The sequence below is a fragment of the Oncorhynchus masou genome, chromosome 21, assembly GCF_036934945.1.
Source record: "Oncorhynchus masou masou isolate Uvic2021 chromosome 21, UVic_Omas_1.1, whole genome shotgun sequence".
Classification (NCBI taxonomy): domain Eukaryota; kingdom Metazoa; phylum Chordata; class Actinopteri; order Salmoniformes; family Salmonidae; genus Oncorhynchus; species Oncorhynchus masou.
In genome coordinates this window covers 13,354,313-13,373,230 of record NC_088232.1, presented here as the reverse complement: position 1 = coordinate 13,373,230, position 18,918 = coordinate 13,354,313, and the positions used below count along the sequence as shown (strand labels likewise).

The following is an 18,918-nucleotide window of genomic DNA, read 5'->3' as shown; positions in this document are numbered from 1 at the left end:
ACATCAAACATCTCCAATCCAAAATTAAATCTAGAATCGGCTTCCTATTTCACAACAAAGCATCACTCATGCTGCCAAACGTACCCTTGTAAAACTGACCATCCTACCGATCCTAAACTTCGGCTGTGTCATTTATAAAATAGCTTCCAACACTCTACTCAACAAATTGGATGCAGTGCCATCCATTTTGTCACCAAAGCCCCATATACTACCCACCACTGCGACCTGTATGCTCTCTTTGGCTGGCCCTCGCTTCATACTCGTTGCCAAACCCACTGGCTCCAGGTCATCTACAAGTCTCTGCTAGGTAAATCCCCGCCTTAACTCTGTAACAATACAGAGGCGGATGCAAGATGCAAGCAACGATGGTTTAATGAATATAGTTCACAGCAGCAACAGGACAGACAGACTGTACTCAGACGGAATCCGACCCAGGGACTCGGGCGCATCTTCCTATGATAGCGTGCTGAGAAAACCCAGGGGAGTGTGTCCGGAAGAGTAGGAAGGAGCACAGCAGATAATCCACACAAGAGAAGAGCATGGACACACGACACAACCTCAGGGAATAAACAACGATCTGACAACAAGAAACACTGGTTACAGAACATATAAAGGGAAGATAAGTGGTTCCAGCTGGCGCAGACAATCAGGCCGAGATTGGGAACCACGCCCACACAAACACGAGAGAGAGAGAGAGAGAGAGAGAGAGAGAGAGAGAGAGAGAGAGAGAGAGAGAGAGAGAGAGAGAGAGAGAAAGAGAGAGGGAGGCAGTGGATTCATGAACCGTGACAAACTCAGCTCACGGGTCACAATAGCAGCACCCACCCGTAGCACACGCTCCAGCAGGTATATCTCACTGGTCACCCCCAAAGCCAATTCTTCCTTTGGCCGCCTCTCCTTCCAGTTCTCTGCTGCCAATAACTGGAACGAACTGCAAAAATCACTAAAGCTGGAGACTCTTACCTCTTTAAGCACCAGCTGTCAGAGCAGCTTACAGATCACTGCACCTATACATAGCTCATCTATAAATAGCCCATCCAATATACCTCATCCCCATACTGTATTTATTTATTTATCTTGCTCCCTTGCACCCCAGTATCTGAGCTTGGGGCGGCAGGGTAGCCTAGTGGTTAGAGCATTGGACTAGTAACCAGTACAATCCTAGGTTGTCATTGAAGATAAGAATTTGTTCTTAACTTACTTGCCTAGTTAAATACAAATAAGAACTTGCACATCCGACAATTCCGTTGTTTAATTGTAATTACTTTGCCACCATGGCCTATTTATTGCCTTACCTCTCTTATCCTACCTCATTTGCACATGCTGTATATAGATTCTACTGAATTATTGATTGTATGTTTGTTTATTCCATGTGTAACTCTGTGTTGTTGTATGTGTCAAACTGCTTTGCTTTATCTTGGCCAGGTCGCAGTTGCAAATGAGAACTTGCTCTCAACTAGCCTACCTGGTTAATAAATGTGAAATAAAAAAAGTCTTCAGATTACCTGAGATTAGACCTGGTATCCAAACAGGTCGGATACAAAATTCAGTAGTTGCCCCTCGGAACCCAGATTGGATCACGCTTGGTGGCCACGGACCTTGGATCTGTCTGAAAATATGATAAACCGACCAGATTGTAAAATTATATTTGAAGAATATATCCTGAGGAAAATAAATATCCTCCATAAATCACGTTTGCTTCGCATTGCAGTTAGTGCTCTGCCTGTCTGCCTCTTGGTCTGGCTTGAACTCTTGCCATAGCAAACTTGCAACATGGTTTCAACTGGGCTCTCACGGTTTCCCACACCAATGAGCTCAGAATAGACCATGCTGGATTTGCGCACGGTAGATGTGTTCAGGTAGCCTATTTTATGACGTTCCTCTGGAGATATGGGATCAGCAATATGTTGCTATAGCACACCGAGGTGCAGTGGTTACTTAGGCCTATCTGGAAGGAGAGTGTTAGAAAGATTTTTCAAATACAGTGGGGAACTATTGTCATTCGAAATGGATGTAAAACTCGCTAGCAGACATTCCCAAATGGGAACTTTTTTATAGGCCTATTAGTGCACGTCAGCCCAGGTACTTCTATGCGTGCTCAAGCAAAATAAACATTAACAAAGGGACAAACAATTCACACAATGAAACAATGAATGCGCATGAACGAGCAGGAGCAGAAAGCGCATTCTGGAGAGAGAAGCTCCTATAGTGCGTCTTCATCACACACTCCTTCGCTTGTGTTTGACATTTTAAATTAGGGATGTTATTTATGAAGATACTAAGTTCTTGTGTACACCATAACTCAATTATTTTAGATATGTGTTAACGTTCACTGCCTGCCAGACAAGTCAAAACAATTCTACTGGCTTGCACATCAATAATGAATTTCTTTCGGATCCATTTGAGTCCGATAGACATTATCCAATTTGGATTAGATTCTCCCTCCATTCTGACATATTGGGTCGAATCTGGTCCACCTCGGATACGTATTGATTTATTATTATTTTTATTATGACCGGGTTCTGTCGTTGTCAGATTACAATTATGGATTCAATTTAAAGATCCGAGAAGACCTAATTTGGCAATAACATTTTGAATTAGGGTACATTTTTTTTACCTACATGCTTGATAAAATTGGACTTCGGATTTTACGTACAGTATCAGTCAAACGTTTTGACACCGTCTCATTTAACATTTTTTATTTACATTGTACAATAATAGTGAAGACAAACTATGAAATAAAACATATGCAATCATGTTGTAAACAAAAAAAGATTTAACAAATCAAGATATTTTAGGTTCTTCAAAGTAGCCACCCTTTGCCTTTGACAGCTTTGCACACACTTGGCATTCTCTCAACCAACTTCACCTGGAATGCTTTTCCAACAGTCTTGGAGTTCACACATGCTGAGCACTTGTTAGCTGCTTTTCCTTCACTCTTTGGTCCAACTCATCCCAAACCATCTCAATTGGGTTGAGGTCGGGTGACTGTGGAGGCCAGGTTCTGATGCAGCTTTCAATCGTTGGACTAGGAGCCGGAAGGTTGCAAGTTCAAACCCCTGAGCTGACAAGGTACTAATCTGTCATTCTGCCCCTGAGCAGGCAGTTAACCCACTGTTCCTAGGCCGTCATTGAAAATTAGAATTTGTTCTTAACTGACTTGCCTGGTTAAATAAAGGTAAAATTACAAAATTAAAATCACTCTCCTTATTATTTTAACCAGGCAAGTTGAGAACAAGTTCTCATTTACAATTGCGACCTGGACAAGATAAAGCAAAGCAGTTCGACACATACAACGACACAGAGTTACACATGGAGTAAAACTGTCATGCCCTGACCTGATTATTCTTTTGTTTTCTTTATATATTTTGGTTAGGTCAGGGTCTGACATGAGTGATGTATGTGTTTTGTACTGTTTTGTCTAGGGGTTTTGAAGGTTTATGGGATTGTTTACCATCTAGGTGTTTATGTAGGTCTATGGTTGCCTAGATTGGTTCTTAATTAGAGGCAGCTGTTTATCTCTGATTGGGAACCATATTTAGGCAGCCATCTTCCTTGGGTATTTCGAGGATGATTATCTATGTCTAGTTGCCTGTGTCTGCACATTTAGATTATATCGCATTTTGTAAGTATGTTTCAGTGTTCTTTCTTCATTAAATATAGAACATGTATTCATATCATGCTGTGTCTTGGTCCCCTCACTACGACGATCGTGACCAATACAAACATCCAGTCAATAATACAGTAGAAACAAGTCTATATACGATGTGAGCAAATGAGGTGAGATAAGGGAGGTAAAGGCAGAAACAGGTCATGGTGGCAAAGCAAATACAATATAGCAAGTAAAACACTGGACTGATAGATTTGCAGTGGAAGAATGTGCAAAGTTGAAATAAAAATAATGGGGTGCAAAGGAGCAAAATAAATAAATAAAATAAATACAGTAGGGAAAGAGGTTTGGCCTAAATTATAAGTGGGCTATGTACAGGTGCAGTAATCTGTGAGCTGCTCTGACAGCTGGTGCTTAAAGCTAGTGAGGGAGATAAGTGTTTCCAGTTTCAGAGAATTTTGTAGTTTGTTCCAGTCATTGGCAGCAGAGAACTGGAAGGAGAGGCGGCCAAAGAAAGAATTGGTTTTGGGGGTGACCAGAGAGATATACCTGCTGGAGCGCGTGATGCTATGGTGACCAGCGAGCTAAGACAAGGGTCTTGTAGATGACAAGACTTCTTGGTTAAATAGCCCTTACACAGCCTGGAGGTGTGTTTTGGGTCATTGTCCTATTGAAAAACAAATGATAGTGGGACTAAGTGCAAACCAGATGGGATGGCGTATCACTGCAGAATCCTGTGGTAGCCATGCTGGTTAAGTGTACCTTGAATTCTAAATAAATCTGACAGTGTCACCAGCAAAGCACCCCAACCTCCATGCTTTATGGTGGGAACCACGCATGCGAAGATCATCCGTTCACATACTCTGTGTCTCAAAAAGACAGTGGTTGGAACCAAAAATCTAAAATTTGATCTCCAATCAAAGGACAGTTTTCCACCAGTCTAATGTCTATTGTTTCTTGGCCCAAGCAAATCACTTATTATTATTATTGGTGTCCTTTAGTACTGTTTTCTTTGCAGCAATTTGACCATTAAGGCCTGACGCAGTCTTCTCTGAACAGTTGATGTTGAGATGTTACTTGAATGCTGAAGCATTTATTCGGGCTGCAATCTGAGGTGCAGATAACTCTAATGAACGTATCCTCCTCAGCAGAGGTAACTCTGGGTCTTCCTTTCCTTTGGTGGTCCTCTTGAGAGCCAGTTTCATCATATTCATCATGTCTTAAAGTAGTGATGGACTGGCATTTCTCTTTGCTTATTTGAGCTGTTCTTGCCTTCTATTATGGACTTGGTTTTACCAAATAGGGCTATCTTCTGTATACCACCCCTACCCTGTCACAACACAAGTGATTGTCTAAAACTCATTAAGAAGGAAAGAAATTCCACAAATGAACTTTTAACACGGCACACCTGTTAATTGAAATGCATTCTGGGTGATGACCTCATGAAGCTGGTTGAGAGAATTCCAAGAGTGTGCAAAGCTGTCATCAAGGCAAAGGGTGGCTACTTTGAAGAATCTTAAACACTGTTTGGTAACTACATGATTCCATACTGTGTTATTTCATAGTTTTGATGTCTTCACTATTATTCGACAATGTAGAAAATTGTGAAAATAAAGAAAAACCCTTGAATGAGTGGGCGTCCTAACTTTTGACTGGTATTTTATATGAGTTGTACCTCACACATTCATTGGCATATTGCAATAAAATAGAAAGACTGAGTTATTGACATTACATGAGGTATAATGTAGTGCAGTATATTTTATAAAAATATGTTAATGTTCATGAGGGTCAAGGATCAAGGGAAGCCACCCCTTTTCTGATTTTCAATGGAAGAGCGGTACATTTTCCTTCTGAGGCAATCCGCACTACTGAGCAGATTGGCACTGCTGCGCTCAAAGTTCAAAAAATTTGTTGTTAAATAGGTTTCACATTCACAAAAGGCATTTTGTCAATTTTAAATAAATGTGTAAGTGATCATTTTTGACAGTACAGTAGGAAGTTAGAGGGAGATAGATACAGAGAAAAGTGGCCACAACAGAGCTCAGGGAGGTGGGGGGTGGGTGGGGTGGGGGGGGGGTCAGAGTCAGGAGTTTAGAAAGCTACACCAAAGACTCCAACACTGCTGAAATTCTATTTGGAGTGGACCAACCCTTTACATTAAAACAAAAAAGTAAATGGGTGAAGGACGTCTATCAAACAGTGAGGGCGATGGATTGGGAGTCTCTACGAACCTGTCCGTCTTCTTCTTCTCATCCTCCAGGGCCCGAAGGGTGTGCTGCAGACGGTCAGTCAGGATCTCCAGTTCCTGAGTCAGCTTGTACTCCTCACGGAACTGTTCTCCCAGCAGCACCAGGTCACGTGTGGCATCGTGCAGCGGGATGTCACTCAGATAAAGGCCTCTCCGCGTCAGGTCATCCAGATTCATCACACTGAACACAGTGTTGGTGACGCATCAGAGACTGAACAGTGGTTGAACACAACTCAACAGGGGCTGTGTTCAGTAGGGACAACATATTGCATTATGATTAGCATGTATGCCCGTCTTATAAAAACTAATAATGATCATCTTATAATGATTGCGTCACAACCTGATCTGTTTCACCTGTCTTTGTGCTCGTCTCCACCCCCTCCAGGTGTCACCCATCCTCCCCATTATCCCCAGTGTATTTATACCTGTGTTCTCTGTCTGTCTGTTGCCAGTTCGTCTTATCAAGCCTGCCAGCGTTTTTCCCATTTTTTCCTCTAGTTTTGTCCATTCTGCCTGCCCTGACCATGGGACTGCCTGCCGTTCTGTACCTTTCGTACTGCTCTAGATTACTGACGTTTACATACACTTAGGTTGGAGTCCTTTTCAACCACTCTACACATTTCTTGTTAACAAACTATAGTTTTGGCAAGTCGGTTAGAACATCTACTTTGTGCATGACAAGTCATTTTTCCAACAATTGTTTACAAACAGATTATTTCACTTATAATTCACTGTATCACAATTCCAGTGGGTCAGAAGTTATACACTAATTATACACTAGTTATACACTAACATACACTAAGTTGACTGTGCCTTTAAACAGCTTGGAAAATTCCAGAAAATTATGTCATGGCTTTAGAAGCTTATGATAGGCTAATTGACATAAATTTGAGTCAATTGGAGGTGTACCTGTGGATGTATTTCAAGGCCTACCTTCAAACATCTCCAAGATGGCATAGCAGTTCAGACGTCTTTTGTCCTCGTCTTGTCGTGTCCCGTATATATATATATATATATTTACAACTTTTTTCACACACCTTTTTATATATATTTTTTAAATTTTCCATAAACTCATCTTCAAAACACTCTCCTGCAACCCGCCTCACCAATTTATATTTATTTTTAAAAAGTATTATTTACCTCAAATCTGTAATCCTCCAAGAAGCTAGCCAGGAGCTAGCCAGAAGCTAACCAGAATCTAATCCAGAAGCTAATCCAGAAGCTAATTAGAAGCTAATCAGAAGCTAGTTAGCTTCTTTACTGGCTAATCGTTAGTATTCAGCTCAAAAATCTATTGCCAGTTTTGTACGGCGCAGCGCGGCTCGGAAAGGAACATACCGGACCAATTTTTCTCTCCATGACCGTGGATTTCAACCGCTAATTCTGGACATTCATACCTGGATCTCAACGCTAGCTAGCTGCTATCCGTGTGACTATCGGCTTTCGTCGATTCCGGAGCAAACATCAATTATTCCGGAGCTAGCCAGCTGAAGAGATCCATCAATCACTCCTGGGCTACAAACACCTATCCGGACCCGTTTTACTGCCTAAGTGTAGCCCCACCAGGCCTTCACAACTGGACTGCCGACGTTATCTACCCGAAGGAGTTATCCGGCTGGCTCCTCCGTCGCGACCTTATCTGAACGCCCATCTGCGGCCCGCTAACCGTTAGCTGTCTTATCGGCTGCTATCTGAATAGACAATCGGACAATTTATTTATTTATTTTTATTATTATTATTATTACTTTATTATTATTTTTTTTTTCTTCTTGGGCCTCTAACTATATCTATTGTTTTTTGTTGTTGTTGTGTGATTTGGATTCATCCCCTCTAACACACGGAACCCCACTAATCTACTGACGGAACGCAAGAGGCCAATGGCCTGGCTAGCTGTCTAAATCGCAGTGACCCCCAACCAACCTCTCTACTCACTGGACCCTTTTGATCACTCGACTAAGCATGCCTCTGCTTAATGTCAATATGCCTTGTCCATTGCTGTTCTAGTTAGTGTTTATTGGCTTATTTCACTGTAGAACCTCTAGTCCTGCTCACTATACCTTATCCAACCTATTAGTTCCACCACCCACACATGCAATGACATCTCCTGGTTTCAATGATGTTTCGAGAGACAATATCTCTCTCTTCATCACACAATACCTAGGTTTACCTCCACTGTATTCACATCCTACCATACCTTTGTCTGTACATTATACCTTGATGCTATTTTATCGCCCCCAGAAACCTCCTTTTACTCTCTGTTCCAGACGTTCTAGACGACCAATTCTTATTGCTTTTAGCCGTACCCTTATTCTACTCCTCCTCTGTTCCTCTGGCGATGTAGAGGTGAATCCAGGCCCTGCAGTGCCTAGCTCCACTCCTATTCCCCAGGCTCTCTCTTTTGACGACTTCTGTAACCGTAATAGCCTTGGTTTCATGCATGTTAACATTAGAAGCCTCCTCCCTAAGTTTGTTCTATTCATGCTTTCCACCTGGCTACTCCTACCCCGGTCAACAGCACTGCACCCCCCACAGCAACTCGCCCAAGCCTTCCCCATTTCTCCTTCTCCCAAATCCGTTCAGCTGATGTTCTGAAAGAGCTGTAAAATCTGGATCCCTACAAATCAGCCGGGCTAGACAATCTGGACCCTTTCTTTCTAAAACTATCTGCCGAAATTGTTGCCATTCGTATTACTAGCCTGTTCAACCTCTCTTTTGTGTCGTCTGAGATTCCCAAAGATTGGAAATCAGCTGCGGTCATCCCCCTCTTCAAAGGGGGGGACACTCTTGACCCTAACTGCTACAGACCTATATCTATCCTACCATGCCTTTCTAAGGTCTTTGAAAGCCAAGTCAACAAACAGATTACCGACCATTTCGAATCTCACCATACCTTCTCTGCTATGCAATCTGGTTTCAGAGCTGGTCATGGGTGCACCTCAGCCACGCTCAAGGTCCTAAACGATATCTTAACCGCCATCGATAAGAAACATTACTGTGCAGCCGTATTCATTGATCTGGCCAAGGCTTTCGACTCTGTCAATCACCACATCCTCATCGGCAGACTCGACAGCCTTGGTTTCTCAAATGATTGCCTCGCCTGGTTCACCAACTACTTCTCTGATAGAGTTCAGTGTGCAAATCGGAGGGTCTGCTATCCGGACCTCTGGCAGTCCCTATGGGGGTGCCACAGGGTTCAATTCTTGGACCGACTCTCTTCTCTGTATACATCAATGAGATCGCTCTTGCTGCTGGTGAGTCTCTGATCCACCTCTACGCATTAGACACCATTCTGTATACTTCTGGCTCTTCTTTGGACACTGTGTTAACAACCCTCCAGGCAAGCTTCATGCCATACAACTCTCCTTCCGTGGCCTTCAATTGCTCTTAAATACAAGTAAAACTAAATGCATGCTCTTCAACAGATCGCTACTTGCACCTGCCCGCCTGTCCAACATCACTACTCTGGACGGCTCTGACTTAGAATACATGGACAACTACAAATACTTAGGTGTCTGGTTAGACTGTAAACTCTCCTTCCAGACTCATATCAAACATCTCCAATCCAAAGTTAAATCTAGAATTGGCTTCCTATTTCGCAACAAAGCATCCTTCACACATGCTGCCAAACATACCCTTGTAAAACTGGCCATCCTACCAATCCTCGACTTTGGCAATGTCATTTACAAAAGAGCCTCCAATACCCTACTCAACAAATTGGATGCAGTCTATCACAGTGCAATCCGGTTTGTCACCAAAGCCCAATATACCACCTACCATTGCGACCTGTACGCTCCCGTTGGCTGGCCCTCGCTTCATACTCGTCGCAAAAACCCACTGGCTCCATGTCATCTACAAGACCCTGCTAGGTAAAGTCCCCCCTTCTCTCAGCTCGCTGGTCACCATAGCATCTCCCACCTGTAGCACACGCTCCAGCAGGTATATCTCTCTAGTCACCCCCAAAACCAATTATTTCCTTGGCCGCCTCTCCTTCCATTTCTCTTCTGCCAATGACTGGAACAAACTACAAAAATCTCTGAAACTGGAAACACTTATCTCCCTCACTAGCTTTAAGCACCAACTATCAGAGCAGCTCACAGATTACTGCACCTGTACATAGCCCACCTATAATTTAGCCCAAACAACTACCTCTTTCCCTACTGTATTTAATTTATTTATTTATTTTGCTCCTTTGCACCCCATTATTTTTATTTCTACTTTGCACATTCTTCCATTGCAAATCTACCATTCCAGTGTTTTACTTGCTATATTGTATTTACTTTGCCACCATGTGTTTTACTCCATGTGTAACTCTGTGTCATTGTATGTGTCGAACTGCTTTGCTTTATCTTGGCCAGGTCGCAATTGTAAATGAGAACTTGTTCTCAACTTGCCTACCTGGTTAAATAAAGGTGAAATAAAATAAATAAATAAATAAAAACTCAGTTCCTCTTTGCTTGACATCATGGGAAAATCTAAATAAATCAGCCAAGACCTCAGAACAAAAATTGTAGACTTCCACAAGTTTGGGTCATCCTTGGGAGCAATTTCCAAATGCCTGAATGTACCCCGTTCATCTGTACAAACAATAGTACGCAAGTATAAACATCATGGGACCACCCAGCCGTCATATCACTCAGGGAGGAGACGCGATCTGCCTCCTAGAGATGAACGTACTTTGGTGAGAAAAGTGCAAATCAATCCCAGAACAACAGCAAAGGACCTTATGAAGATGCTGGAGGAAGCAGGTACAAAATGATCTATATCCAAAATAAAACAAGTCCTATAACCTGAAAGGCCACTCAGCAAGGAAGAAGCCACTGCTCCAAAACCGCCATAAAAAAGCCAGACTACGGCTTGCAACTGCACATGGGGACAAAGATCGTACTTTTCAGTCCTCTGGTCTGATGAAAAGAAATAGAACTGTTTGGCCATAATGACCATCGTTATGTTTGGAGGAAAAAGGGGGAGGCTTGCAAGCCGATGAACACCATCCCAACAGTGAAAAACGGGGGTGGTAGCATCATGTTGTGTGGCTGCTTTGCTGCAGGAGGGACTGGTGCACTTCACAAAATAGATGCCATCATGAGAAAGGAAAATTATGTGAATATATTGAAGCAACATCAAGACATCAGTCAGGAAGTTAAAGCTTGGTCGCAAATGGGTCTTCCAAATGGACAATGACCCAAGCATACTTGGGGAAAAATGACTTAAGGACAACAAAGTCAAGGTATTGGAGTGGCCATCACAAAGCCCTGACCTCAATCCTATACACAATTTGAGGGCAGAACTGAAAAACTACGTGCGAGCAAATAGGCTTACAAACTCGACTCCGTTACACCAGCTCTGTCAGGAGGAATGGGCTAACTTGTGGCTAAGGTGTATGTAAACTTCCGACTTCAACTGTATGTATGCATGTATGTATGTATGTATGTATGTATGTATGTATGTATGTATGTATGTATGTATGTATGTATGTATGTATGTATGTATGTATGTATGTATGTATGTATGTATGTATGTATGTATGTATGCATGCATGCATGCATGCATGTATGTATGCATGTTTGTATGTATACACTGATTCTTGAATATCACTTAAAATCCTAATGAGCTTAGTTCAACTGTGACACCCTGTCAGAACCCAAATAGAACCTTGTTTTACTCCAATGTTATTAAACATTTTGAATGTAAACAAACACTGTATAGTCTCAAAGTTATAGTTAAAACTATACTTTTTATATAATGGATGGTCAGTCATTGCAGCCATAGCTCTGACTGAATCTGAGAGTAGTTACATTTTTAGATCCATCCCTCAGCTTTTTACCAAAGCAAAGGCGGGGTTAGACTTTTGTTTCCACTGTAGATTGGCCCCGTAAGACCAGACCATCTGCTGCACTGCAGTAGCTGTGGTTTTGAATCCAATTTAGGTTTCACACACCAACCAAGAGACATCCATCCAGCCCAGCCATCCACCCCAAGTCTAGGACTACATCCCAAATGGCACCCTATTCCTGATACAGTCCACTACTTTTGACCAGGGCACATGGAATCTTATTCCCTACATAGTGCACAACTTCTGACGAGAGCTTTATGTGCCCATTTGGAACGCAGCCTAGAACAGCACATTGTTTTTGTCTAACATCACAGCAGCAGAACCTGGGAGAACAGAGGAAGAGGATGTTCTCTGCCTCGGGCAGGTAGATCATCTGTCCCTTCAGCCTCAGGCAGCTGATCTCAGCACCAGTCAGCTCGTCCTCGTTCTCCGAAGTCTCCACGTTCAAGAGGCCCTCCTGGAAAGACATAATTTACACACACACACACACACACACACACACACACACACACACACACACACACACACACACACACACACACACACACACACACACACACAGGCAGAGACACACACAGACACACACGCATGGACACACAAGCAGCCAGGACACACAGAAAATATAAATGTAGTTTTCTATCTAGTTCCTCAATTTTTTTTGTGATGGAATTTTAACCTTAAATTAAAATGCGAAAAGTTTCAGTAGTGAGTATTCTTGGCATACCTTGCTTCGCAGAACGAAGACAGTGTTGATGTGGGAGAGCATGCCTTGGAAGCTGAAGTCTATGTGTGGACGCACCAGAGAGAACACAGAGGGCAGGTTACAGATGCCTGGCTGGAGCTAAGGAATACAACAGCAAAACACTTCATAAGGGGGTCATACATACTTGTGCCAAGTCTTACAATAGATTATAACCACATATTTGCATTACAACTGCAGGCTACCTGTGAAGCCCATATCTACAGTGCATTATAAACACACTCCTACTGAGTTATAATGCAGTCATAATGCAGTATAAGAGTAGTTATTTACACACATAAAATCTCAATGTCCTATAGATAAATAGACATAAACCTGCGGCAGCACACGGAAGATAGCGTTGCCGCACTGAGTAAGCATCAGGTTCCTGTCGAACATGAGGTGAAAGGGAAAGGCCTTGCAGAAGGTGTAGGGGCTGATCCGGGTCTCCTGCGTGCCGTTCTCCTCGAAGCCGTCCAGATCCTCATAGAAGGCCTCCTCCTCCGAGTCCTTCTCCTCGATCAGGAACTTGATGTGGTCACACTCCTCACTCTTGTGCTGGATCACCTGGTGAAGGAAGAATGGATTTCATAAAAGGGAGGAAGGTGCAAACATAAAATTAGAATGAGTGCATGCTATGCTTCCTGTGTTTATATCCTGCTTTACTTTATGGGGACACTCAAAATGTACGCCAGTCCACCCATTATGGCAAGAGATAATGTAAGAGATACCGGTGGGTGATTGGTAAACACATAGACATCGAAATACTGTATGTCTTTATGTAAATATCTAAGGTGATCTAAGGTGTGATGGTTTTAAACACAGTGATGTTCTTGTGAGGGTTACTGCCTGGCCACAACAAGTCATTTTTAGTCTATACACTGACGTCAATGGCTTGACGCACACGGTTTCCGTGGCAACAATGAATAACACTTCCAGAAAATCTGGTGTCATATTTGCAGGGTCTGTCAATTCAGCTCCCCCATTGAATTTTACGCCGAGCTTGGGAGATAAAAAATACATACGGACACCTATCTCTGCGATATGATTAGGATTGAAAGTATAGTTGGCTTTCTCTGAAAATGAGGAGGTAACCTATGTGCTCAGAGACAAGATTTTTGAAAGGACTATCCAAGTCTATACCAATGGTATATACTAATTCCACCTGGTGTTTGCTGCATGGACTACTATGCTATAAAGAAGGTACATAACTTATTCACATATTCCTAGCTTTAAAACTATCATGACACTTATATCAGTCTAATAATGGTTAGACACTTTAACATACCGTATCTTACACTATAACTACTAGCTATTTGGCAGTTGTATTACGTCACCCTCTGAGTGTACTAACATTCTGCCCCTTTCATAGACATCTGACCCAAGTCAACAGAGACCCACCAGCATCTCAGGTCAAAAACTGCCCAAGGAGTGACCAACACTAGCAGTTGCTCAGACCCAAACAACTCCTGAATGGAGAGGGGCATTTGAAAGTCGGCCACTGTCCCATTTTGGACTGAAGGTAAGAACCCCAAGCAGCACAGAATCCGGATAACTTCAAAGGCACACAAAAAACAGTGCCCGAGTTAGGTCTAGCAGTAGTTAGCATTGGCTCGCGAAACCACCTCTAACTTCCTTCATACTGAATACAGAGACATATAAATGGTATCCAGGAGTTCATCTGACTCTGGGGAAGTAGATAAGGGGCCTCATTGCCAAAATCCCGAACTATCCCTTTAATTTCTTAAGGATCTACGAGATTGGTGTCCCTATACCGGATTGGTTGTTGCTAACTAGAAAGACGTAAGTAACCGCAAACTTTCCAGGACATAGACATGTCTTATATGGCCAGAAAGCTTACATTCTTGTTAATATAGCTGCACTACCCAATTTACAGTAGCTATTAAAGTGAAAAAAATACCATGCTATTGTTTGAGAAGAGTGCACAACAACAAACTTGTATCACAGCAACTGGTTTTATACATTCACCTCTGAAGGTAAATAATGTACTTACATTCAGTAATCTTTCGCTGATTTGTCATCCTGAGGGTCCCAGAGATAAAATGTAGCATAGTTTTGTTTGATAAAATCTATTTTTTAATTCAAAAGTAGGAAATGGCTTCTACAGTTTGAACCCCTGCTGTCTCTACATTAATTTCACATTTCTACAAACTTCAAAGTGTTTCCTTTCAAATGGCATCAAGAATATGCCTATTCCTGAGCTACAGCCAGTTAGATTTGGGTATGTAATTTTAAGCTTTTTTTTTAAAGGGTCCAATCCTTTTAAGTAATAATATACTTATTATTTTATTTGAAACAGCACACCTTCATTTCTATTTCTGTGCCATGGATCTGTTGGGCCACCGTCTTGATGATGCCGATCACAATGTCCTGGAGCCCCTCCCTCTCCGAGTAGTAGTGCAGGATCAGATTGTTGCCCTTCTCCGCGTCTGTGCAGCGGAAGGACGGAGCCCTCATCCCAGGGTAGATGGTACCGAGGTGGTCGTGGAGGGCATCCAGATTCTGTATGGGGGTTGAATAAATTATTGAAATAGGAGGTTCTCTCCATTAAGATTCCATTTAGACTGGTCCCATATCAGTTTGTGTTATATAGCCAACTCCTGTGGTCATTGTCATACCAAACACCATAGGAGTTGGCTACACAGCATAAACTGATCTGGGAGCAGGCAAGGCAGGCCTAAAGCAGGCCTTTAGAACAAGGTTGCATAACTCCAGTCCTCACTCCTTTATCTCTGTTTCAACCCAAAGTGAAGCCCTACATTTTGTATTTGTAAATAGAGGGTTCGGTCTTGGCAAATCAAACTGCCACTGTCTTATTTGAATGACATGGTCAACTCCCCCATATTCAAAGACGAGGGGTCGGTCACAGAATTGTTTCGGCACTGTACATTGAAATATAGGTCATATTTAATTTACGTTGAAGCATTCATGACATTGAAGAGGACATTGTTTTTTCATGAGTATCTGTTAACTGAAGAAAGATTAAGAAGGGAACTGGAGTGCTTACCTGCAAGAATTCACGGACATTGGAGCCTAAAACACGCAGGATGGTGTCATACCCTGATTCTTGGCAAAACTCAAAAAACATCTTCCCAAACATCTGTAGGATACACCCTGCATCAATCTCTGCAAGATAAAAAAAAAAAAAAAAAAAAAACACTTGTTGCATACACCATCTCAGTCCCATTGGTAACACTTTAAAATAAGTTACCCTTTAGAAAGGGTAGCATATTTTAAAGTGATGCCATACAATTATGTTATGAATAAACTGGTTCAAGTAAAGCATCTTGCATTTCAAAACATGATTAAAAAACATACTGAGAACTTTGCTTGCAGCAGCAACAAGGTCGTATGTTTTGGCATCTTCATATATGATTCTGACAAGGAACTGACCCTCTACATCGAGTTGCGCCTCCCTCCTGATAACAGGGAAGAAAAAAATGTAATTATTAGATATCATATTAACATGTGATTATTACCTATGTAATAAAGAGGCAGTTGACAAGAGCATACAACAACATATTCGCTTGTCGTCTATAGTATTCATTAAAACTAGCTTCATAACATTGTATGCCGTTGTTTATGCCTATGGCTGATGTTATAACATCTTAAATACCCGTTATAAAAGCCTTAAATTAATCATACATAAGGGTCCTTCAGTAAAGTGATAGCTACACTTATTTGGTCCAAACAAAGACAATCAGTATCACTTTACTTTATGGGGGTATACATAAGGCATTCATAACAACGTTATGAAAACAGTCATGACACCTTCATGAATGTTGCAGTACCCTTAATCTACCTTTGAGCACTAACTGCATCGTAGGATTATCTATATTTAGAAGTTACAATGAGAAAATGTATTTGACATGCTAATAAATAAGCCTGTTATATATACTAATGAGGTCTATTTGACCTGATTACCGAGTTGATCTGAGAAAACAATACTGATTTGCTGTGCTGGCTAGCAACTACTTTCTCTGAGCATGTGATCTGCTGAACAAACATAAAAATGTAGTGAAAATAAGAATTACTTTTTCAATTGCTCTGAGATGCAAGATCTGAAAATAAAACCTAGCTTGAATATTTACGCATGTAATAATGTTGAATTACGTCAGCCAAGATAAGGTTGAGAAATATTGCAGCACAATGTTTTTGGCCGATAAAAATGACCAGAATCCTCAAAACACGTTTTTTGGAGAGGCAACTGTGCCTCTGTTCTTATAGCATAGGATGGGATGAAAGTCTGGGTCCTGGAACAGCAAAGACTGAGGAAGAAAAATAAACGTGGATCTTGCCAAATATTTGAGCACTTTGAAAAGTGGGGATTGTTATCATAATGCAACAACCTCCCTTTATCACCACTATTAGAAAGCTAATGAAAATGAAATGATGAGTAAAAATATGGCTCGCCTTCCCATAATAGTGGTGTCATTTAATAATGAATTGATGAATTATATATATATAGTTTTATTTTATGTTTGCTGGTGATTTATGGTGATTTATGGTCACATGGTATAAGTTAGATAGGCCCACTATATCTGCTGGTCATGGCATGGCCATTCGTTATCCACTCTGTCTAGCGATAGGGGGAGATTATTGATTTCAAACTATAATATGGTTAATTGACATATTTTTGCATTATTATCCATGTCATATTGGTAGGTTACATAAAGTTGTGGTCAAGACAATGTAGTAAACAAAATTAAAGTGTAATAACAATGTAAAGTAACAATGTAAAGTAAGCAATTGTTATTACATGGTAATTACTTAAGCAGTAGTGTAATTTGTATTTATTAAGTAACATTAAGGCAGTTATATACAATTTAAACTTTGCACAACACATTGTCTGCCCTCAAGCCACTAAGCTACTCTCCTACCACAAATCTACAATACAAAATATATGCGTTCATGTGTGTAAAGTGTGTTACAACAATGCTGCTACACACAGTTATAGGAGCAACTTAATGTGAAGCGTTACTAACATATCTATCTACTGAACATACCTGCTGATTCCTTGTTTTGCATTTTGCAACATGGCCACATTTAGTTTTTATTTTCACTTTCTGCTTTGAACATTGGTATACAAATGCCCTGTGTCAATCACAAATACAAAACAAATCTTTGAACTCACTTGATGTCTTCCCACACGTCTTCGCCATAATTTCTTAATACAAGTAGTTCCAAGGCGTGATTGACAAAACCATACTAAAAACGGATATAAAACAGAAATAGAGAAACATAAATCAGAAAATACAATTATGTCAATAAATGTAGAGTGATGATAGTGTTATGATTCCACTGTAAATTGGAATGACTTGTTCAACAGCAAATAATGTTTTCATTGATGCAACATGAATGTTAGAACGATAACATCGCACTCGCAAAACGAATATCAGTGTTAATTTACAGTGAACGGATTTGTAGCCATAAACTGATAGCTCGTTCTCATACGGGAAAACGCACTACTACACATCAAAATAACTATGGCAATCAAATGTCGCCGTGAAATCTAATATGTTAATGTTTACATACCATTTTTACGACCAGTTCTTCACGATTCCTTATCAATGTAAACTGTTATGTCTCAATCAACGCCGCACCTTCACAGTTTGCAGATGTTACGTTGCGGCTCCATTCTTGAAAACATTCCTCATCAAATTGCCATCGAATGTGTTCAATGGGAGCTCAAGGACAAAAATACTCACTCGGCAACTGACCACTGAGGAAGAAATGAGGGTTGATCGCTGAAGACAGCGTTATTTATGAAAACAGTACCATCAAACGTTATTATACACTGTAAAAGAAAGACTACACAACGAAACCAGCCTATTTAAATTCCACAATCAAATGATAGAAACAAACCCTAGGTAGAATAGATTATAAACTGGGTGGTTCGAGCCCTGAATGCTGATTGGCTGTATATCAGACCGCATACCACAGGTATGACAAAACATGTATTTTTACTGTTCTAATTACGTTGGTAACCAGTTTATACGGCACCTCGGGAGTTTGCGACATATGGCCAATATACTCCGCGTTGCGTTGTACCGGAACAACCCTTAGCCGTGGTATATTGGCCATATACCACACCCCTGAGGTGCCTTATTGCTTAACTATATCATGGCATTGTTGAATACTCGTTTCTGATTGTCTTGAAGGGAATTATAGAGTGTGCATTATTTCCCTATAATGCACAGTATACTCGATAATCATGTAATAAGGAATTCTCCTCAACCACACCCACTAAACACATTTTCTTTCTTATCGACCCCAATTGTAAAAGAGCCAACTCTTTTACAATGGTTAATAGTTGTACAGAAATAACAAAACATGCCGAAAGCTACTGTGTTGTTCAATGTACATGTAACCAGGTCATAAATCCCGACCTACGGGTCACAATGTTCCCAAGTAGGGAAATAGAGCCTGCAAGAAGAGCTCTGTGGATTCAGGCTATTCAAATCAAA

General features: G+C 41.2%; 1 protein-coding gene across 1 annotated transcript in view; it reads right to left on the bottom strand.

Moving 5' to 3' along the window:
• Positions 1-18,258, bottom strand: part of LOC135507826 (guanylate cyclase soluble subunit beta-1-like) — a 57,076-nt gene extending 38,818 nt beyond the window's left edge. Inside the window, exons 1-9 of the mRNA XM_064927507.1 lie at positions 17,987-18,258; positions 17,586-17,659; positions 15,770-15,870; positions 15,459-15,577; positions 14,756-14,953; positions 12,767-12,997; positions 12,416-12,532; positions 12,015-12,148; positions 5,842-6,039 (exon numbers count right to left, since the gene is read on the bottom strand). Coding sequence (XP_064783579.1) covers positions 5,842-6,039; positions 12,015-12,148; positions 12,416-12,532; positions 12,767-12,997; positions 14,756-14,953; positions 15,459-15,577; positions 15,770-15,870; positions 17,586-17,659; positions 17,987-17,989 — 1,175 coding nt within the window. The 5' untranslated portion in view covers positions 17,990-18,258. The remainder of the gene's footprint in view (positions 1-5,841; positions 6,040-12,014; positions 12,149-12,415; positions 12,533-12,766; positions 12,998-14,755; positions 14,954-15,458; positions 15,578-15,769; positions 15,871-17,585; positions 17,660-17,986) is intronic.
• Between the last annotated feature and the right edge of the window lie 660 nt (positions 18,259-18,918).